Consider the following 23,024-nt stretch of genomic DNA (forward strand, 5'->3'; position numbering starts at 1 on the left):
TTTATGTGTGGGGTACAGAGATGAGGTAGGCATTCAAAAATCATGTTAAACACTATATTGCACACAGACTGAGTCCTAACCCTAACCTATTATGTGACTTGTTAAGCACATTTTTACTCCTGACCATATTTAGGCTTGCCATTACAAAGCGGTTGAATACTTATTGACTCAAGACATTTCAACTTTTCATTTTTAATTTATTAGCAACATTTTCGAAAAACATAATTCCACGTTGACATTATGGGGTATTATGTGTAGGCCAGTCACAAAAATTCTCTCTGTAACACAACAAAATGTGGAAAAAGTCAAGCTTTGTGAATACTTTCTGAAGGCACTGTAAGACCTTTGAAAGTCCAGGACCTCCACATCCTGCTTCTTCACCTGCCTAATCGTCTGAGACCACCCACCCGGGCAGCTGATGAAACTGAGGAGTATTTCTGTCTGTAATAAAGCCCTTTTGTGGGGAAAACTATTTCTGATTGGCTGGGCCTTCCTCCCAAGTGGATGGGCCTATGCCCTGCAAGGCCCACCCATGGCTGCGCCCTGCCCATTCGTGAAATCCATAGATTAGGGCCTAATTTATTTCAATCGACTGATTTCCTGAGATGAACTGTAACTCAGTAAAAACCTTGAAATAGTTGCGTTTATATTTTCGTTCAGTATATAACGTGCACAATTGCTTTAGCCTACATTATTGAATACACCAATAGGTGCATAGCAAACAGACATGTTCCTCAATAGTATTGACATTGAGGCTATAGGTCTACAGGCAGAAAGCAGCTGAGTTCTTTGGTGATTGCCACCTGCTGTGTCCAAATGCGGGTGTAACCAGCATTCTGTACTATCCGAGCGTGTAGAGAGGCACGCGCTGCAATAATATCTGCCAGAGACGGTGATACATTATAGCAGTAGATTGCAGCGCATACAGTTATTTTGTAACAACAAATGTGGCAAAATTGTAGCAGTATAGGTTTCACATTGATATCCAAAAGCTCATATTCAACACCTTGGTTTTAGACGATTTGACGAAACATTTGTCCCACTGTTTTTCCACTGTAAACTCTACAGTCAACAACCTCGCTCTCTTCCTGGTACTGTTCTTTAGAGCTCCGAAAGAGCATGCGCGACTGGTTAGCTCTGCTGCAGAATGACGTCAGCAATTCAAAACACAGGCAAGTCCAGACACACTACCGTCTGATCGGTCATACGATGTACGCTTTAATTTATTCTAGCCAACTGACCGAGGATCTTTCTATCACGTTACATGCGAATGAAGCCTGAAAGAGGAAACGTCAACGACTGGTTTGGCTTATTTCGAAGGAATATAATTTTGCGCGAGATGTCCGGATATTGACATTGTGAAGCTACCTGTCAAAGGAATCTGTGAAGTGCTGGACTGTTATTGACACGAGCCGAGCGGTGTTATCTCTGCTCATGACGATGCCTCTCGAGGATGATCTAGCCTCAGCAGCGGCGACTGGCAACACCGATCGTGTTAAAATTCTATTACAAAGTGGAGTGGACGTCAACGGTGTAAACTGCTTTGGACGGACACCTCTGCAGGTAAGTGTCTCGCGCTACGCTCTAGTCGTCGTGCTTATTGGTGAAGATCGTGTCGTGTTTATTGTAAACGAGAGTAAATGTTCAACGGTGTCATCAATATTTTAACGTTGCAGAGACGGCCCATGCGGCTTTGTTAAAAAAAATTCGACTGTTTTAGGTTGAAAACATAAACTGTCTTAACAAATTACTAGAATAGCATGTCATACTGTGAAATAATTTGCATGGGAGCTATATTACCTTTGTTATATATTCTATATATTTTAATGTGCTTTATTTGCGTCATAGTTTAGTCTGTTGCGCCTCAGGAACCGAGTGATGGGAATGGTGTGCAATTGCCTGGGGGCTTCTATAGGCCTGTCATTAACTTTTATCAAGTCCAAATTGTTACTTCTATTGTTCGAAATATTTCCACGAGTTTGTCTTTCAAATAAACATAGAAATAATTCGATATTATACTCTATCAAAATGGTCCATGGCATTACCAATGTAAGCTATATCGGGGCGATGGAGGATACATGCAGGTCACCACACCCAACCTTCCAAACGCAAAATTGCTCTCCCAAAAATGGCCAAAGTTATCCATATACATGATCTATCTTATTTTAAATTATTCATATGTTCAGATTTAATGACTTACTCTAAAAAAATTCCTTGGGCTGCTATCAAAATGCCATGGCTGACTCTTCCTATCTATATTTGGCCTTAACTTTGATAGCCCTACATGTTGATGCTCTTTAGGTTTGCTACAATACGAAAGGTGTGGCTGCAATTAAAAAAGGTTTAATCGAAATCATATGATAAATTGTAGGCCGACTTATACCCTTTAACAATGTTATAGCATCAGTTGGGCCTAACTGTTTTTTTTTGTAATTTAGATCCGTTATTAAATTGTTAAGTGAATAACAGCACCGACATTGTTGGATAATTAAAACACTTTAAGCAATCTGAAACGAAAAGCATGCGCTTTTATGGTCTGATAGAACTATAGTGGTAATGTATTATTTAGTGTTATTCAAATGCCCCTCTAAATAACGTATTACACACCATGGCAACATTATTTTCCTCGCAAATATAGGCATATTTATAAAATATTCTAGCAGAAGATCTGTAAGTAAAATCAACTTGATTTGTATTTCCTAGGTGATGATGATGGGCAGTTCACCAGTGGCGCAGGCGTTACTAATGAAAGGAGCGGATCCTAATATCGCCGACCGACACACTGGGACAACGCCGTTACACGATGCCGCCAGGATGGGCTTTTTGGACACGGTAGAGATCCTTGTCCAATTCCTCGCCGATCCGAATAGCCGGGACAATAGGAACTGCCGGCCAATCGATTTGGCGAGAGAAAGTGGACATCATAATGTCGTTGCGTTTCTGCAGGCTTTGTGAAATCAAAGATACGTTGTATTTATTTGTGTGACGATTTTATTGTATAGAATACTGATGTATATTCTAGACCCATTCATTTCTTAAACACTTTTTTTCTCGATAAAAAAAATAAGCTTTATTTATGCCTCTCAAAGAGTATTGCACTTATGCACTTAATCAACGGTTTGTTAATTAGGCTTAAGATTTATAAGTACATGTAACATTTTTGTTTTTTGTGTTAAGTTGTAATTAGGCTATTTGGGTTTAAAAAAATATTAAATCATGTAATAATCACAGATAGACTGCTTTGGCGTTGCTATAGGAAAATATATACTCTGCCATATTGATAAGGTGAGGGATTTACTGAACCAAAAATAAAAGCACACAGGTATTGATACCTTCAATACACCCGTTTGAACTTTTGATTGGAGAAATTATTGTTTTTCTCAAATTGCATTAGGCCTATATGATGAGTTTGTATCTTATTTTAGACTTGAACTCTTCTAAAATAACGAATTATTAGAAATCCAAAAGTAAAAATGTATGTGGGGTATGGATTTGTGTATTTTGATAATAATCCATAGTTGTTTATATTAAGACAAGTGTTATTGGACATTTGGAAATGGGTCTGGACTTCCTGTATATAAAGCTGATGATGTTTCGATTTTGAATAATTCCGAGAACATTGTTTCATGTCAAACCTAAAATTGGTTACTTCGATTCTGAATTATTTAAGTAGACCTACCTACTTAAATATGTATTAATTTAGGCTATAATTAAGTATTTATGGAGCTCAATTTGAAAACCATAAGTTTCGCTACAATGCATCGACATTGAACGAAATGTTTAACTTTTGATGGCAGGAAATAATCTAAATAATGGAAGGATCTAGACCACAATGAATTAGCGTGTCCATTCGTGAGATAAGTAAGGTGTGTCCCTTCAGCTCGATAACCAACTATTTACTTATTCATTATTTTTACAACTTAAACATACCTTTTATTTAGGCCTACTATAATGGGAACATTCTTGTTCTGTTGAAACGAATGTTTGGATAGACTGCGAGACCTATTGTGTTTATTTAACATAGATCACACCCCTCAAACTCAACTCTGGACCTCGAAGGAAGTTCCACTAAGTTGTTTCATTGTTCCCCTCTAATCAGGGACTGATTTAGTCCTGGGTCACAAGGTGGGTTCAATTTATTATCAGGTAGAACAGAAACCCGACAGGCTCCGGTCCTCGTAGGGTAAGAGTTGAATAGCCCTGGCCTTACACAATAGCCCAGTTATTTCAAAATCAATATCATTAAAAGTATTTATTTTTCACTGTGGAATAAACACTCACGAGACTGTGTGTGTAACTTACTGTACAAGAGGAGATAGCAAAGTGGGCGTCACCTGAAAATTCAAATAGTACATTGTACGAATAATGCAAGATTTTGGTTCATGGGCCTAATAGGCCTACTTTTTGCTTGAATATAAATGTTATTTATCGTTCCACCATTTTGCTACATTTTATTTGAAAGGTCAATATAAACTAGACCATGGTAAAAGCAAAAGAAAGCGCTCTATTTTGGGGACAAAACACACTTGTTTTGTGTATGAGAGAAGCATAACCAAAGCATGGATGTCGACGTATGACGCCCCATGCAGTTTCTCTTATCATTTCGCACCAGGCCAGCGGGAAGCCACAAATAACTTTGGAACACTGGTGCAAAATGTTGCATGCACGATCAACAAGGCAGGAATGGGGAGCCAATACAATGTTAATGGACATTTTGAAGCAAATTTCACAAGTCGTCTAATTAAATAGTAAAATATATACATTCGTGTATTTTGAAAGGCTATATTTAAACCATGTGCGCTTCTTGAAGTTTGTTATTCTAGTCATTTCAAAGTCTATTTATTTACTTGCGTTAAGCGGCATTATGTTTACGACCTCCAGTCAGTCTACTTCCTGATCATCTTTCTCCGAATCAAACGTATTTGCATGGTGACAACTTGTCACTAAAGGTACAGTAGCAAGATGAAGAGATGAAGGGATAATCTTATAAGCATCTGGCATGATGGCACACGCATTTTGCAAAAGTACCTATCATTTCACTTGTATAACAGAAGAGTGACATTATGCAAACATAATGACAGGAAGTCCAATGTTGAGGCATATGCGGTTGTCACTTCACAAACAAGTGTTAGGTTAAGATTCTAGCTAACTTCCTGATTTTAAAGAAATGAAAGCACATTTCCAATCTACATAACTTTATTGATTTTGTCACATTTGACCTGTACGCAGTCGAACACAATCATAACTGAATATCAACCATCATGTTGACTTAAGCCTACTTACTGAAGTGAACCCTATTAGTCCATTATAATACTGCAGCTGTGAATCCATGTAAAAAATAAATGCTAGGTTAACATGAAGTGTTTTGAAGACAGATCGATAATGCCCTCAGTGGGAGTCTTAATGAAACAAGGCATTTTATTGAATGGAAAATATGAGCCATGAATCCACTATTCCCTCACTTAATAATTAGGAGTAAAGAGCCACGAATCTATCAACAATGTAGTTTGACCTTGTTTCAGGGCAACAAAGTGGATAAACAGAGTATGGTGAAGTTGGCCCTAGTCACTGGTCTTGGGTCAGTTTAGCATTTTCCCCACTAAATGGTTATGGTTAGGATTGGGGGAGCTGATCCTAGATATGTACCTAAGCGAAACTTCACCCAGCCAGATAAACAGGCTGGAGGCTTTATCAACGGTAGTGGCAGTTGCTTTTGATTGAATGTCCTGTTCCAAATATACTGTGCAAAAGTCTTGTTGGTCATAGACCTACATGTACAGACCATACCGGCTACAAACAATCCATGAAAACAACTGACTAACTCCTTTAACCTTTCAGAAGACATACTTTAATGAGTAATTACATACATTTTAGTATCTACAGTATGAAAACATGGCTGAAATGAACAGTATACAAACTATAGTGAAATACTGACAATGTAATATAGAGAAATGTTTAACCTTATTTTAGCAGGAATCTTTTAGGTGACCAGAGAGTCATGACACCTATTTAACATCCAATCTGAAAGACAGCACCCTACACAGGGAAATTTCCCCAATCACTGCCTTGGGGGCTTTTTTTTTAACCAGAAGAATGCCTCCTATTCACCCTCCAACACCACTTCCAGCAGCATCTGGTCTCCCATCCATGAACAACCTGCTTAGCTTCAGAGGCAAGCCAGCAGTGGGATTCAGGATGGTATGCTTCTGGCAAATGATAAAATGTTACTCAAATGTGTTGTGAAATCCTGGCAAATGTACAGTACTGAAAACATGCATATCAGGCACTTTATTGTGATTCACTGATGAGGAATCGAGAGAGAGAGCGAGAGAGATGAATCCATTGTTGGTATTGGTGGCTGGTGTGTTGCAAGTCATTCTCTAATATACAGGGGTGAAGTGGCTTTTCGGTGGTTCTCAGTGTTGTTTCGGTAGCATTATTGAGGATTGCGCTGTTGCCTGAAAGAAACCAAACACAGAAACACACTAAAATAGTAGCAGAGGTACTAACAAAAACAGTTTAGGAAATATACATATTGCAATCTGTTAGTAAAACAAACTAATACGTTAGTTTTGAGTGTTTGCGTCACGAAGCATGCCATACTGGAATTTCTGTTTAGCGCGTCAAATTGCAGTCACCATCTCACTGACTGAAGTGTCATTGAGGATGAATAACAAAGCGAGGGTAAGCCTAAGGGCCTTCACATTATGGCTGATTGGGTTCAGAGCCAGGTGTCCTGAGGGAAATCCCCTTCAACACCATACCTGGGTTCAAATAGCATTTATTTCTTATCACTTTTGGGACTATTCCATTAATTCCATTAGCAGGATTCAGTAGGTTCAGAGCTAGACGTCCTAAAATACATCCCCTTTAACACCCGTTTGTATACAGACCAGAAGCCTGACATGTTGAGGCATCAGGACAGGTCATTTTATCACCCAATAACTATTCAATATGGATGCAGGCCGACTCTGCAGTGAGTAACTCAGTGAGAATGAGTAACTGAGAATAAGCAGTGAGTAACTCACTGAGAATGTGCTTACTGAGCGCCTGACCTGGTAGAAAGACCCTGAACAGCACCAGCTCTCCGACATACCCATATGGTTACACATGTTGTGTTGTACGTTGCCGTGTTGACTTGGTGAGGTTGATGAGTAGGGCAAAATATTCAGTAAGATGGAAAAAAATAAAGTACTTAATTGCCTGAGGATAAATCATGTTTAATTATACTATTCTGCTTAATTCTATTCAAACCCCCCTGTAGAGATGAGCCAGGCACATTACAATGGCAAATATTACCTTCAGAGCCTTTATGGTGTGGGTCCAGTCCTCCTGGTTGCAGATCAGGGGGATAGCAGTGAGCAGGATACTGCTGGCCTTGTTGGCATTCTCCTTCATAGTCTTCAGGACGTTGTCGACGCAGACCTGGGACAACCAGGAAATACATTTAATGAATACGTTTTTTTTGTGTGGGATTGAGGTGCTTATCTCGGTAAATTCTAGTCACATTCTGAATATGGAGAAAGATGGCGACTGACAGCCTTAAACACTTGCAATACCAAAGGAGGTGCCTCACTATGTGAGACGCAAACATTTACAAAATACCGTTGTCAAAACGTTAGGTTATTAATAAATGAGTACATTTCTTCTTGTCAATATCCGGGCTGCGACACCATTTTTTCTCTTTCATTTTAAGAAGAGTAATATTAGCTCCCGAGTGACGCAGTGGTCTGACACTGCAGTACCTGGTTCGAATCGAAGCTGCATTACATCCAGCCGTGATTGGGAGTCCCATACGGCAGCGCACAATTGGCCCAGCGTCATCCGGGTTTGGCCGTCATTGTAAATAATAATTTACTTGCCTAGTTAAAGGGTTATTTTTTTTTATATATATATTCAAAGTTAGTTTTTACAGTATAACCAAGGCTGTTCGAAGCAGGCGGTTCATAAAAATAATTATCTGTGGAAACTGACAACAAAAACGCCCTCCTGAACACACAAATACATTGCTTGTTGTGTAATTACATGCGTTTACTTAATCCATGATATTATCGCCCATTGCTATTGCTGATGAAAATTCACACCTCAGTAATCTGACAAGAGTCATCGTGACAGATCGTAGTGCCACGCCTGGACAGTCACACAGCCGGTTGGACTCGTTAAGACCTGGAGCTACTGTCAACATTACTTTCACTTTCCTTTCTTACCCGTCTCGTGATTGTCTCCAGGCAACCGCATTCGAACGTCAACTTCATTTTGAACTTGAGCGCAAAAAAATTAAAATCAACCCAAGCCTCAGTTGAAATATTGTGAGGTACAAAATAAACACATCTGTGAATTAAAGCTCCTCTCTTTTGCCCAGTTCACACAGACAGCCTACAGGTTCAGTTTGAGTGCGCATGGTTCAATAGCAGGCATTTATTTCATACTACGTTTCCCATGTGTTTTGCGCCTTCATGCGTTTTAGGATTTACACCTTGCAGGGTGTAAAACGGGGTGCTCTGAAAGCTAGGCCCATCCTCTGTAAACATTGGCAGCTAGCCCGTGGAGTGATTTCTATAGGACTGTTTGCTTAGATAAGACTATAAAATAAGACTGTGCAAAACACACCTGTACTCCTTACAGCATGGTATAGCTAACAGCTCAAGTAAAAGGGAGTATGAAAATCACTAAAGATAATCTAATGGTCTGTTAAACCCTTGCTTGTTGTGTAATTACCTACCTGTGTCCTTCACTTCATTACCGCCTAGTCATCAGTGGTAATGACAACACATGACAATAACTGAAACACATTAGGGAGTGGTATCCATCTCTGTCAGACAGAGAGTGATGTGTCCATGGAGACTTTGGACACAGCAGCTCCAACAACATCAAGATTCTGTCCCAAATAGCACCTGGTCACCTATTTAGTGCACTACTTTTGACCAAGCAAGGGCTGCATCAAGATGTGATACATATGGCTACTTACAGTACAGTAAGTAATGATAGAAACCCATTATAATACATACGGCTATAAAGCCATGATAACCATGTTGATCTTATCCTATAGAGGCAATGCAGGTTAAGGCAATCCTTTTCACCATTAACAGCATTTAGATTGGAGCAAAACATGTAAAGAATTTGATCGAATCATACATGTACGTTAAAATAATTACTATGGTGAATTCAGATAAATTGTTCCTACACTCACTGTTGACTAGGCTAAATGCCATGCAGCTCCAGACAGCATGCCGTTTATAACAAGACGATACAGTTGGGGTGTGCCACCCAAGATTGTATGTTACCATGGTACTCCTCAAGGGACATCCACTTATACAACCTTTTAATGACATGTTGATGCACTAGACGTTACTTTGTGAAATGTAGCACAGTGGCCACATGTGACCAGCAAAAAAAAAAACATTTTTTTGTTGATGTGTGCCCTAATGAAAACACCCCTGAACTGAGGGTCTGTTTTGTTGAGATCTCTCAGGCCCTGTGGACAACTGTATACCGGTGACTCAACCTCAGCTGGCAGGACTCACACCGGAGGCTGGCAGGCTCACAGCGGAGGCTGGCAGGCTCACAGCGAGGGAGGGCGGGAGCCAGGGAGGGAAGGCGGGAAGGCGTAGATAGGGCGGAAGGATGTGGCGAGAGGGTGTGCAACAGGAGGGGGAAGGAGGGGGAGGGGTGCCCAGGAGGTCAGCTGCAGGAACTAGGAAGGGGAAGTCGGGTAAGGGCACGGAAGCCGAGCCTCCCCCAGACATAATTTATCAACTGGAGAGTGGGTGAGTCACTCACTCGAAAGCTGTTGTGTGTGTGTGTGTGTGTGTGTGTGTGCATGAAGTACTTCAGAGTGATATAATAATGAGGCGGAAGAATTAGAAACGTAAACAGTTGCCTGTAAAACGCTGACGAGGAGGAAATCTATACCAGACAAAATGTTATTGTGCAATTTCAAATCCCGAAAAAATACTATTTGCATTTGTTTTGCTACAGCTTTGTGACAAAGGCATGTGACTATTTAGTTATTAACTTGATAGACACATTTTGAATTCCTGCTTTGCTTATGTACGCATTTAAATCAGATTGAGTTGACTTCTAGGTCAGTGTGACAACTGGAGTACACGTTGGGAGCCGTTTTAGGAACGAAACGGTCACTTCAGCCCTCATGTCATGGACGTTTTAGACACACTACCAAACAATGGCTCTTACTGATGGGGAAGTGACTAACTACACACACAGGATATTAAGAAAAAAAGGCTAGTTCTCAATTCAGGGAGAAATCATTCTATGAAAAGTGTTCATGGAATTCACTGACGGTGACCTCTAACCTACATTTGATTTGACTCTTTCTAAATACCACGTGAGGTAAAATGTCATGTCACCTTGGTGGGAAAGACCGGAGCCCTGAGAAATTGAAACAAGGAAAGCAGTATGTGTTTTACGATGGGAAAAATAAAAAGCTCTGACGCATTTCATTTTTTGCCTAATATTGCAGTTGGAAATGTCCAACTGCTGTGAAAGCGGATGTAAGACATATTACCAAGTAACAAGACAATTGACCACATCCAGTACATGAATGCGTCATCTTCGTGAAACGGGTGCATTTGCATAACAATCTCCCAGATAACCTGTGTTGTGGTGCAACTGAAAATTGAGGACATTCCAAAACATCTCTCCTCGAAACAGTTACAGAACCTCACACACACTTGTGTAAAAGCTTCTTCCCTGTGGCCTGGGTTGCTGACAAGCGACTGTCGCCGTTGGGCGTCGATGCGTATCCATCCCACTACGTGTTTGACACTCTCCTCCTGTCTTCCCTGTCCTCTCATACTAACTTTCCTATCAATAAAATATGTCATGGAATAAAGTCTCCACGCACTCAGGATCAATGCACACATTTCATTGAATAAGGCTAAGCTTTCGGTCGCAAGACCATCAGAGCATACAATCAATTTTTTTTTTTTAAATACGATGGGGAGGGAATTTCCACACAAAACAAAAAAAACTCACAGCCTCCTCATGCTCCTTCCAGCAGTCGTAGTCGGTGGCCATGGCGATGCTGGCGTAGCAAAGGCCCGCCTCCTTGGCGAGGACCACCTCGGGCACGCTGGTCATGTTAATAACATCGGCACCCCACTGGCGGAACATCAGGCTCTCGGCGCGCGACGAGAAGCGAGGGCCCTCGATGGTGAGCACCGTACCCTGCGGGTGGCACTTCACCCCCAGGCCGCGCGCCACCTCCAGCAGCACCTGGGCATGGGGAGAGGTGTGACGTCATTTTCTAGGAGAGAGTGGTCAATGTTTTTGTGTTTTATGAACACTTAGAAAGAAGGAAATAACTAACTATGCAAAGCCTCACTACACACCAAACACAGCAACAAAAAGTTAAAATGCACAGGCGGCTGGTAGCACGTTAAATTGGGAAGGACAGGCTCATAGTAATGGCTGGAACAGTATCAAACATCAAACACAATTTCCAGGTATTTGATACCATTCCATTTACTCCGTTCCAGCCATTTATGAGCCGTACTCCCCTCACGAACATTCTGTGTTCCAATGACATAACATTCACTCACTCCCCAGCAGGCAACACCCGCCACTACAACATTTACATTGTAGTGGCAGGGGTTGATTTGGAACCAGGCCACAGACACCGGTCTAGGTGCTAGTGGTTGATTTGGAACGGGGCCGTGGACACTGACCTCTCTGGTCCGGGTGCAGAAGGGCTCAGCCATGGGGATGTGAGACACGCCTGGAGGACTGGTGGGCCGCCCGTCGTACAGCGTCTGGGCCCTCTTTGTCGTCCTGGGAGGGAGGGAGGACACACAGGAAATGACAGGTTAGTGACATGGGTTGGGTTCAACAACTCTGCTACCATGGCTCGTCTCACTCAGGGGCAAAACAAGAAGAACATGTACCTGCTGGCAGTTATTCTGGTGATAAAAATGAGAACTTGGAGAATTTCTCTCTTCCGTTTAACACTTCGTGTCTGACTTTTTAGTTTCCTCGCAGTGCACAAAATACTTTATCAAATACATTCTAAGATACTATAAATAGACTACATTCTTACAGGGTGGGCCCAGAGTGACTAAATTCTACAGCAAATATTGGTATTCTTCTCTCTTTCAAGGTTTGAGTTGTGCAATGTGGCAAAAATGGTGTCTGAATGTGAAAGGCATTCATCCTGTCACTGTAGCGAAAACAAAGTGATTCTAATCCACAGCCACAAGTATCATCACAATGACTAATACATGCTGAATGATCAGGGTCTTTTAATAACAAGCCGGTGCTTTGCAACAGCTGGCCCTCACAATACATAAGACAAACAGATCCCCATAGAAACTGAGAATAAAATATTTCATGGCTGGATACATTGAAACGAGCCAAACTGTTTAGCAATGTGGACTAAATCTGGAAATTACTGCTTGGAATCCCCCCAAAACCCTTAAGAGGAGGAGGAGGAGGCTAGTTATTTACCCTTTACACTCACACCCGTATACAGATTGAAAATTACCGATTTGGGCACTGATAAATGCCTAAATTAGATCAGAGTGGCTGTACAAGTAACATGCTATAAAATGACAGAGCTCAGCACTATGGGTTTGACTGACACGCGACAATAAGTTGTCCCCATACCTCCTGCTAATTGGGAAACTTTTGCACATGTTTTGTTGTCTTGAGTGAGGGAAATGGTGTAGATAAGAGGACTCAATGTATTTTGAAAGATGAGACGTTGAGGATTATAATAAATACCGCTTTGATGTCATACAAGCAATCCAAACACCCATCCAAATGTGCACTTCACATTTCCATATCATAAAAATCAAGTCATATACAGTGTCAACGTTTATGACCACTGTTTGATGTACAGTTGTAAGATCCTATTTTATAACTTAGCTAGCCACGTTGGCAATACAACAGCTTTTAAATGATGCCCACCTGTCCCAGATGTGATTTATAATGGGCCGTTTTTTGATTGCGTAAACAGTAATTGTGTGATGGCGGGGATGCAGGGCTGTGTTCAAAACAAGTGTGCTGCTCTAGTTCCTCAACAGCACAGCTAGAAGAGCTCAAAAGACTTGTCAGAAAGTGCATTGAAATTACATATGAACTGTGTACACTTTGGAAAGGTGTGTGGCCACTTGGAGAAACCAGTTAGTCCGCTCACTCAAACCCGTGTCATTTTTTTTGTCTTATGTTGCACCTACCCCACATTTTCCAGGAATGTTCTTATGTTACTGAATGTATCCAGAATATGATCAGATTTCGTTATCAACAAATGTGGCGAAAAGTACAGTAAATGTAAAATGCACATAACATCAACAGTGTAATGTTTGGATTCAGTCTCGTGTCAGGAGAACTGTTGTGTCCTCAACTTTGGTCTAATAATTTCCCCATATTCTTTCAACTGTTTCATTTCAATTGCTGCCATGGTTATGCATTTCATATTTCAAGGGGTGGTGAGGATGGGCTGAGCCAGCATTTAACATGTCGCCATGCCGACAGGCAGCTGCCCTCCAGATTCCAGAGCTGTAGCGCTGAGTCAGGGTTCCACCCAGGCCACATGCCAGTTCTACATGCCCCTCCCTCGCACACACACACACACTCGCTCTACCCAGTCTCTGCTCAAATGAGCAAGCCCAGAAACCGGCTGCTGTGAGGTGCTACACCGGGCCCTGAAGCTACCTACCGCCTAAACGTTACACTGAGAAAACGCAAGCTTAGAAAGACAACTCCTTGTCCTCATGTTACTAGGAAATATTTAGACTGTCGGGACACTGACAGGAGGAACACATTTAGACTTTACTGACACGAGGAACACATATTTAGGCTGTAGGGACGCTGACAGGAGGAACACATATTTAGACTGTACGGACAGTGACAGGAGCCAATGAGTCATTTGGTCACACCAGTAAATGGAGATGGCCTGGGACATTTCTTACTGAGGCTTGAAGTTACACAACACAGACAATGACCCATTTCTGCTTTGGGTGTCACAGTGAGAGCTCAGTGAAGCTCTGCTAACAGGTCTCTCCCGTGTCCACATCATCAACAGAGTAAATCAGCTGTTACAGAGAACATTGAGAGAAGAACCGGCACATCGTAGTCAGAGTGAGTACACATGAGCCGACTACTAAACGGTGAGGTTTGTTTACCATACAGAGGGACCTTACATTCCAGAAATGCTGAGGCAGCATGGCATTCCAGGACCATTCTATACAGGAAATGTGTAGTGACCCACCCCTCCCTCCCCACCCAACTAAAACGTGAACATTCCAGAACTGCCACGTTTGAGAAATGACCTTCTGTTGTCAATGTCAACAAGACTCCCGAGGAGGAACATTGGCTACTGTCAGTTAAAGCAGAGAGAGACTATAATTAGGCTATGTATTGTATCTCACTCATTGTAGTTTGGAAAATATACCTCATCTTAGCACTACACATCAGCTGTCCAGGACCACATACTGTAATGTGGTGCAATGCAAGAGGGAGAGAGAGAACTGGGGAGACCAGAGACTGTCTTTGAGGCATGGTGATCCGTTATTGCTCCCAGCAGACCGGCGGAGCAGAGAAACCCTAGCTAACCTAGACAGGCCAACAGTGTTTGGAACAGGAGCAGGGGGCAAAACAAATAACTCACTGACTAAGATAATCATCAAGTAAACCCTTCAGAAATATGCTGATGGGTCACATGATTCGCAGCGGGACAAGACGGAACAAGTCCTAACATGTTAGTTCCCCATTCTGGCCAACAGAGACTGCCCATGCTTGTTGTAACAGTAGACTATTAATATACAACACATATGGGTGGACTGGAGGTGATGACGAATAGCTTCTCTGAGAGCGGCACAGAGGATGTGGAGTCAATGTCATGTCAGGCACAGAGGATGTGGAGTCAATGTCAGGTGGCAATCCGAGGGAGGGGTGCAGAAATGATCAGTTACTTCTCATTCAAGGCACTACGTTTTGACTTAATGGACAACGGACAGAGCTTGGAGACAAAGCTGTTTGTGTGCACTGCACTCTCAATCAACAAGACTGCCTCATGAACACATTCTCAATTTACGGTCCACTGCATAGAATTCTACTGACAATTCAATGAAGCAACGCACCCTCAGGACAATGAGAGGAGTTATGTTCCACTCTGATAGAATAATGGGTAGAGTTGTGTGTGGTAACTTGGAATCTAGAGATAGGGGGGGGGGAAATAGGTGAGCATGCATTATTTCTTTGCTAAGGCAAACACATTGGATAATCGTCCTAAAAATACCATCCAATCAAAACAATGAATGCTTGTGCACTTTAGAATGAATAGTCTATTACTAGTAGAGAAAATTGGGCACCAAACAACTTGAAATTCAGCACGTTTTATCAGTGCTACAACTGATGGCCATCACATGGGTTTAGGGCAGCAACCTTTCCAGATAGAGTTCTGAAATCCTGGTTGGAGCGTCCCTTGAACCAGGAGGGAACAAGCACGGAGGGAACAAGCAGAGGGAATTCTTCAACTGGGAATCATCCCACAGAGATTTCTGACAAACTTACTGAGAACTTGCTGCGTCTAATTTCTGTTTCATTATTAATGAAAGTGAGAACGGCCAGAGAGGATACACTTGTGAATGGTGTGTTGATTCCTAGGTGTGGTGCAGGCCTACGTACGTACAGTAACAAGATGCTAATCAGCTTTGCTGACTGTTGGGACTCTGCTGTTGCCTGTCCGGGCCTAGAGCTGAAATGATATCATATCTGGCCACAGTTTACTAAACAATGCTGCTCAACTGAAGGCCGTCCAGAGGTCTATCCTAACCGTGGGAAACATGACTCACGCTGAAGTATTAAAACGACCTGTTACTGAAATGTATTCCCATAGACTGACACAAAGGTGATAACTTTCAAAACTGAACAGTCATGATGGTTTTACTCCCCGTGATCGCCTCACTGCATCCTTATTCAAATGAGATCAATTTGTGATGCAAATACCTTCCACCTAGGCCTATTTCTCTTGAGTTCATCGCTTTCACTCAAACACAATCGAACCTTATACACAGCTTAGACATGGAGGATAGACCCATTGAACCTTCGGTATGTCACAATTCACGCCCTAAGCACATTCCACAACGCTTCAGGTAATACAAGCACTTCCTACCAAAAGGTATCAAAGAGCCAGTCAACAGAACAACCTAATCAGATCCTAGGTCTCAGTTCATTCAAAACCTCTCACTGTCCTCCTCATTCACAAGAAACTACAAAACCACATATATTTAAAAATAAAAAACGGAAACCCCCGTTTCAAACCAGCAGCCCTTAAAACCCTACGAGTCCTGTCGGTTCTTAAAAATTAAAAAGTGTTGGTTTCCTCTCAGGACGCAGCTCTAGCCACAACGTGACACGTGGCAGCTGTACTCCGCCACACATACAAGGCCCTCAGTGCAGAGTCCGTTTCAAAGTGTCGCCTATCCACCAATCATGAGACACAATCTCTTTCCTTCTCTTATTGGTTCTTTTAGGGAATGAGGAAATGAGACAGATGAACAGTGGGTGGCCGTGGGATGATAGTTGAGTCGTGGACTATCAGAAATACCAGTCAGAGAATATGGTCTTCAGAGATGAGTAATGTGAGCCTGGATGCCACCATCTGTTTCTGTTTGACACCCTCGCCTTTGTTGTTGCCTTGCCCCAGGCTGGAATACTGTACACACACTCTGCATCAGTCACTGTTTGGAAGGGAAAATAATGGACAACTTGCAAATTCTTTTGAATGTTATCAGTTGAGATAGATGTCGCACTGTCTGAACATAAACAGGAGAAAGATGGTTGAGAGATGAAGAAATCCTTGTCTGAGCCAGACCAGCCCATTTCAGAGATAGTGACTTGGGAATAATTCTTCAAATAACAGATTCTCTCTTGATGACTTCTCATTCCTACTGTAATTCCATGGCTTTACAAACATTCTGTTTGGCCATGACACATGTACCGTTCTATTTATACTCCATCAGGTATGTAGTAGGTAGAAACCTAAACAATATCTAGACTTATCAATTGATAGCATTTACAGATAGACTATGTTTGACTTTTACTCAATATCTACACTGAACAAAAATATAAACGCAACATGCAACAATTTCAAAGATTTTTCTGAGTTACAGTTCATATAAAGAAATCAGTCAATTGAAATAAATAAATTAGGCCCTAATCTATGGATTTCACATGACTGGGCAGGGGTGCAACCATGAGTGGGCCTTGGAGGGAATAGGCCCACCCACTTGGCAGCCAGGCCCAGCGTGGTTCCATGTGGTCTGCGTTTGTGAGGCCGGTTGGACGTACTGCCAAATTCTCTAAAACGAAGTTGGAAGCAGCTTATGGTAGAGAAATTACCATTCGATTCTGGCAACAGCTCTGGTGGATATTCCTGCAGATTATCTTGGCTAAGGAGAATGGGGATGTAACCAAATTTGTGCACAAAATTTGAGAGAAATAAGCTTTTTGTTGCGTAGAGACAATTTCAGAGATTTTTTATTTCAGCTCATGAAACATGGGACCAACACTTTATATGTTGCGTTTGTATTTTTGTTCAGTGTACATAACAGTACATATACCAGGGAAGCATTGGATTTAGACTCACTCAATAGACAACAACTGAACTAACCACTGGCAACCACCATGTCCAACAGACTGCTTTCATTCTCATTTCAATCATGGATTCAACCTTCGGTGAGTCCTGGATTCCAGGCCTAGGAAACTCTAGCACTCACCTGTCTATGAACTGGTCGATGATGACGATGTCTCCCGGTTGGATCTCTTCCCGGAGGGAACCACAGGCCGTGGTGACCAGGAGATGTGTGCAGCCCTCCTCTCGCAACGCCCAGATGTTAGCCTGGTAGTTGACGTCGGTTGGCATGATGGTGTGCTGTCTCCCATGCCTAGGGACCAGTATAATGGGGAGTGTGAATAGTTTTCAGTGTTAACCGAAGGACAGTGAAAAGCCTGAAAATGAAATCGCTAAAATCGACTCCTATAGCACCTAATCCCCTAGAAACTTCTGTATCTCTGAAAGGATTTGTATGTGTAGGCTAAGCAATACGTTTACAAACTCCACTTATAAAAAGGGCAAGCTGTTTTTTTTAATCATTCTAAGTATACCTATCTGATTATTAGACATCTACATAGAGGACTAGTGGTGGATTTGGTATTGGGGGAATGTTTAGCCTATAGGGTGTTGGAGAAGAGATCAGGTCAAATATGTTTTAAATTGCAATGCACAGCCACTAGATGGAGCAAATTCATAAGAAACAGGAGGAGTTCATCTGGTTCAGTACACCTAGGGTGAATCTCAATTGCATACTCCTCGTGTCCTCTCTCCTCGCCTCATCCAATGGGTTTTGAGAAGGAGGTGAGGAGAGAGGACGCAAAGAGAATGCAATTGAGATTCTCCAATTCATTCCACTGCTTACCTTGCAAGGAGCACACATTCAACATTTTTGATCTTCCCCATTATAAGGGCATCTGAAGGCTGGTTGGGTTGTCAGGGGAAAAATAGAAAAGATGGCATTAGGTAGAATCTTAAGCACAATTTTCAGCTGGTAAAAAAGATTGGCATTACACTGGAACGCAGAGATTGGTGTTGTCTAATAAACCAGACTGTTATACCAATCATTGGTATCCACCTCATTTTCTAAATGTTGCTATGGGCACAGCCAAACAACGGAAGTGATGGATTCGACTTCCGCTTTACTTCCCACAGCAGCACGCCGGTGGCAAACTTGACAGACTAGGAGTTAAGTTAATTTCTAGGAGTATAAAGTTAATTTCTAGGAGTATAAAAGTCAAGTAAACGATTCTACGTTTAAAGATGCACTATGCGGAAATCACACCACCATTTCCTGGTTGCTAAAATTCTAATAATTTGCCTAATTTTAGTTTGAGGCAAAACAAGCAATGTATAGTGTAGAGAATCATTGTAGCATCTAAACCCCTGTGAAATATATTTTCCATAATCCTACAGGTTATCTGTGCGGTTGGTCCGTCAGCTGGTCAAAATGTTATACTCGGCTACTGCCGTTGAAATTTCGATCCCCTGGCACATGCGCAAAACCACGTAAACACCTGCAAGACTTTGGTTAACATACATGCATCACATGCATGAGCAAACATCTTGATTGCCGCACACATTCTCTGAGACCCCCGTTTTGAAGTCTGTTTAAGAATACTTTCCAGTGGATATTTTGTCAAAAAGTTTGACCAGCTGAAGGACCAACCCCATGGACAATCGGCAGAGTAAATTCAAATATAATTTTATTCAACAATCGTGAGACATGGGCCATTTTGTTTTATGTAAATATGCGTGGCTATGTAGCTCTGGAAAACCCTTCTCGGTTACATTTGTCCACATTTGGCTCCATGTGAACTACAGACGCTGTGTTTTAACGTTTAGAAATGTCAATAAACATCACTTTCAAACTGGTTTTGGAAACCTATGCCGATATTCCCCTTATCTTTCATAACAGCAAGAAAAATCTTTCAAATAAAAAAGCTACACATTTCGTATAAGTTTTGCACAGTATCAACACGCTGTGTGTGCCTCCAGTTGACAAACTACACTTAACAGTTACGCTTACACACACTAGATAGCCAATGACTTGTGTAATGGAGCTGAAAGTCATTACACATAGGAATCATTGGACGAAGGCGTCTTCTGTAGAGGGGAGTTTGTTAAGAGCCACACCGCTCAGTCTGAACATTAACACGCATCGCTTGCGGTACAGTTTTGGAAGCATAAAACAAAAGGTTATATTGATACACAACTTTATAGGGTTCCCACACGGCCATATTTCCATGTTTACTGAAAACAGACAGAAGACAGAGTGGACTACCTGTGCTAATTAACTATCGGTGTCTCCGAACACCTGTGTGTAAACGTTAGACAGACACCACAAATGTGTTGTCACTGAAAAATACTGTCTCCTGCAACTGTGTTAAAACAGTAAGTGTATATTTTCATGTGACATGCAAGCAGAGGGATTTATGTTTCTAGAACCATACCGCAATCGAGCCTCCCAAGTGGCGCAGCAATCTAAGACTCGGGAGACTAAGGAACATAAATCCCTCTGCTTTCATATCACTTCAAATTATTTCACAAATGGAAAATTATACACTTACTGTAGACTGTTTTAACCGCCACTACAGCCTGGGGTTCAATCCCACATCCAGCTGTGACCGGGAGCCCCATAGGGCGGCACACAGTTGGTCCAGCGCCATCCGGGTTAGGGAAGGGTTTGGCCAGGGGGCTTTCCTTGGCTCACATTTAGATGGCGTATTTAGTTGTTTTTGCTTCCAGGGTTAATTCGCCCTTTAAAACAGAACATCCATGTCAGGGACCATCAACTAGATCATGCCGCGGGCCAATTTCTTTCTTTAGCGGATGGCCAGGGGGCCGGAACATAACCGCGGCAGGTAGCCTAGCGGTTAAGAGCGTTGGACCAGTAACCGAAAGGTTGTTGTTTGAAATCCCAAGCCAGCAAGGTTGAAAAATCTGCCGTTCTGCCCTTGAGCAAGGCAGTTAACCCCAAACAACAACAAATTCCCTGGGCACCAATGAAGTGGACATCTGATTCAGAGGGGTGGGTTAAATGAGGAAGACATTACAGTTGAATGCATTCAGTTGTGCAACTGACTAGGCATCTCCTTTCCCCTGAAGTAAAAATCATTTGTTGACTGCAAATTGACTGCAAGAAGCCCAAACATATAATATCTGATTACAACATAATTTCAAAACTTTGTTGTTGCTCAGAGCCTAACATTACACCCAAGGGCTAAATTCAGCCTGCCAGTTGGGGAACCCTGACACAAGGTCCTTGGCCTATGGAGTAATGTTAAGCTCCTTTCGTCCAATATTAGGTTAGTAATGGCTATGCTGTACACAATGGAAAGCATTTCCACATTCAGGACTAAGATTGGTGGTACTTGTAATTTTAAAGCTGCAATATGTAATTGTTGTGCTACCCAACCAAATTCACATATAAATGGATCCGTCATTCTCATTGAAAGCAAGTCTAAGAAGCGGTACATCTGTTCTGTGTGCTATTTCTATGCTTCGAGTTTAAATTTCGTTTGAGTCTTTTACTTCTGTGTTGTACACCAGTTTCAAAACAACTGAAAATAAAATATTTTTGGTTATGGAAAATATATTTCACAGCGGTTTGGATGGTACAATGATTCTCAACACTATACATGCTAGTTGTCACACTGAAATTAGGAGAACTATTTGAATTTTAGCAACCAGAAAATGGCGGAGATTTCGGTATCGTGCATCATTCAAAGGTGCACATGATTGTTTGTTCATAGCAGAGACAGCCTGTCTACCACATAGGATATTTAGAATTTGAACTTACCTTTCCATAAGGTGTGTCTACATATTTCTCGGTCCTTCCCTCCAATATGTCTGGGTCATCAAGGCCAGAGCCTCCAATGATTCCAATCTAGCAAGAATATACATGTCATTAGTCACACTCTTTGACTATGACCTGTCACATAAATTAATAGCTATGTAGGTGCATTGGAGTGGAGTAATGTCAATGACCATTCTACAGTAGCTATCTATGGTGAAATACGTGATACAGTTTGACTGCTAGCGGATGCCTACTAGCAGGATGTTAGCTAGCTGCTAGTGCACTAACTAGTTCTGCAAGCTGTAAAGTGTATACTTGAGACGTTTGAGTTTAACGTTGTCCATGTAGATATAGCTAGCTGGCGACCTAGCTATATCCTGGGTAGCTAATAGCTAGCATAATGTGACACGTGTATCGCTGTAGAATTGTAACATTCTAGCTAGTGCATAATGCATTGGTCAGTTTGTCACGAGAAGTCAAACATTTCAACAGGAGAACGTTATTACCTTAATTTGCATGCTTGCTGACATATCTTCTCGGATAAAAAAATGTATCTGAGATTAGCTGGCAAAAGTACTATATCTTGCAACTGCTGCCTTCACTTCCTCCTATGTCATACGATGACTTGTACAGTAACGTTACGTGTACTTAAGCGTACCGTTAGTCTCTCGTATCAGAACAATACTCTCACTCAAACAATGTCGGGAAACTTTTAGAGGCTAATTTGTTATGGATTGTAGACTTTGAGATTCATTATAATTAATCCATAAAACAAACTTTATTTGTACCATTGGCAGTTATTAAGTTAACGCCAATTATTTATATAAACACTAGATGACTGTTAGGGGGCGCTGTTTTGAAACCATCCGCACTCCCCCACGGTTGTAAAAAATATTTTGGAAGCACAGAAATGGATGCATTATGTGCAAGGGAAAGCGGGATACCTAGTCAGTTGTACAACTGAACGCATTCAACTGAAATGAGTCTTCCGAATTTAACCCAACCCCTCTAAAATCAGAGAGGTGCGGGGTGCATTAATCAACATCCACGTCATCCGCGCCCGGGGAACAGTGGTTTAACTATTAATGCCTACATCGGTTTTTTATATTACAGACACCTTATATTATGTGAGTTAAACATAAAAATAAAACATGACAAAATATATAAAACATTTTCCTTAAAGTATAATTTTTTGAGATTGCTAATGTTACTGCCCCCACTACAACAACAAACGTATTAAATACGTGTAATTTTGTCCATGAAACATTTAATTGAAATACTGTAGAATTCCATTAATTCCTATGGAGGGCTGCTCCTACTGTGAGAGCCAATATGGCCGACCGGTGGCTTCAAAGCCTCTCAATGGCCAATACATAGCATTAGCAATCCAGAGTTTATACACATAATTGGTTACCACTCACATGGCAGCTGGAACAAATGGAATACCAGGGTGCATTTTCAGAGCATGCTCAGACCAGCTGGCATGTTTCAAGCGGACCACCATTGTCCCTGCTCCTGAGAGCTCAAAGGCAGCCTTCCTAAACAACTATCGTCCCGTAGCACTCACATCTGTAAACATTAAATGCTTTGAAAGGCTAGTAATGGTGAATATCAACACCATCATCCCAGACACTCTGGACCCACTCCAATTCG

General features: G+C 41.7%; 2 protein-coding genes across 2 annotated transcripts; one reads left to right on the forward strand and one right to left on the reverse strand.

Moving 5' to 3' along the window:
• Window positions 1-1,289: 1,289 nt before the first annotated feature.
• LOC139579246 (cyclin-dependent kinase 4 inhibitor B-like) lies at window positions 1,290-3,342 on the forward strand. The gene is made up of 2 exons (XM_071407735.1): window positions 1,290-1,563; window positions 2,704-3,342. The coding sequence occupies exons 1-2, from the start codon at window positions 1,435-1,437 to the stop codon at window positions 2,953-2,955; spliced, it is 381 nt and encodes a 126-aa protein (XP_071263836.1). The 5' UTR covers window positions 1,290-1,434; the 3' UTR covers window positions 2,956-3,342.
• A 2,483-nt stretch (window positions 3,343-5,825) lies between these two features.
• Window positions 5,826-22,028, reverse strand: mtap (methylthioadenosine phosphorylase). The gene is made up of 8 exons (XM_071407733.1): window positions 21,878-22,028; window positions 21,375-21,461; window positions 18,438-18,496; window positions 17,739-17,906; window positions 11,688-11,790; window positions 10,996-11,235; window positions 7,300-7,425; window positions 5,826-6,458 (listed from the first exon to the last, which is right to left on the reverse strand). Exons 1-8 carry the CDS (start codon window positions 21,899-21,901, stop codon window positions 6,417-6,419), a joined length of 849 nt encoding a protein of 282 aa, XP_071263834.1. The 5' UTR covers window positions 21,902-22,028; the 3' UTR covers window positions 5,826-6,416.
• Between the last annotated feature and the right edge of the window lie 996 nt (window positions 22,029-23,024).

This window comes from Salvelinus alpinus, chromosome 6, assembly GCF_045679555.1.
Source record: "Salvelinus alpinus chromosome 6, SLU_Salpinus.1, whole genome shotgun sequence".
Classification (NCBI taxonomy): Eukaryota; Metazoa; Chordata; class Actinopteri; order Salmoniformes; family Salmonidae; genus Salvelinus; species Salvelinus alpinus.

Bases quoted from the DNA above. Each gene is read 5' to 3' on its own strand.
- mtap (XM_071407733.1), bottom strand. From the start codon at position 21,901: ATGTCAGCAAGCATGCAAATTAAG. The intron at 11,791-17,738 runs GTGAGTGCTAGA...CCTCCCTCCCAG, and splicing joins ATCGACCAGTTCATAGACAG to GACGACAAAGAGGGCCCAGA. The intron at 7,426-10,995 runs GTGAGTTTTTTT...TGGTTGTCCCAG, and splicing joins GGAAGGAGCATGAGGAGGCT to GTCTGCGTCGACAACGTCCT.
- LOC139579246 (XM_071407735.1), top strand. From the start codon at position 1,435: ATGACGATGCCTCTCGAGGATGATCTAGCCTCAGCAGCGGCGACTGGC. The intron at 1,564-2,703 runs GTAAGTGTCTCG...TGTATTTCCTAG, and splicing joins TTGGACGGACACCTCTGCAG to GTGATGATGATGGGCAGTTC.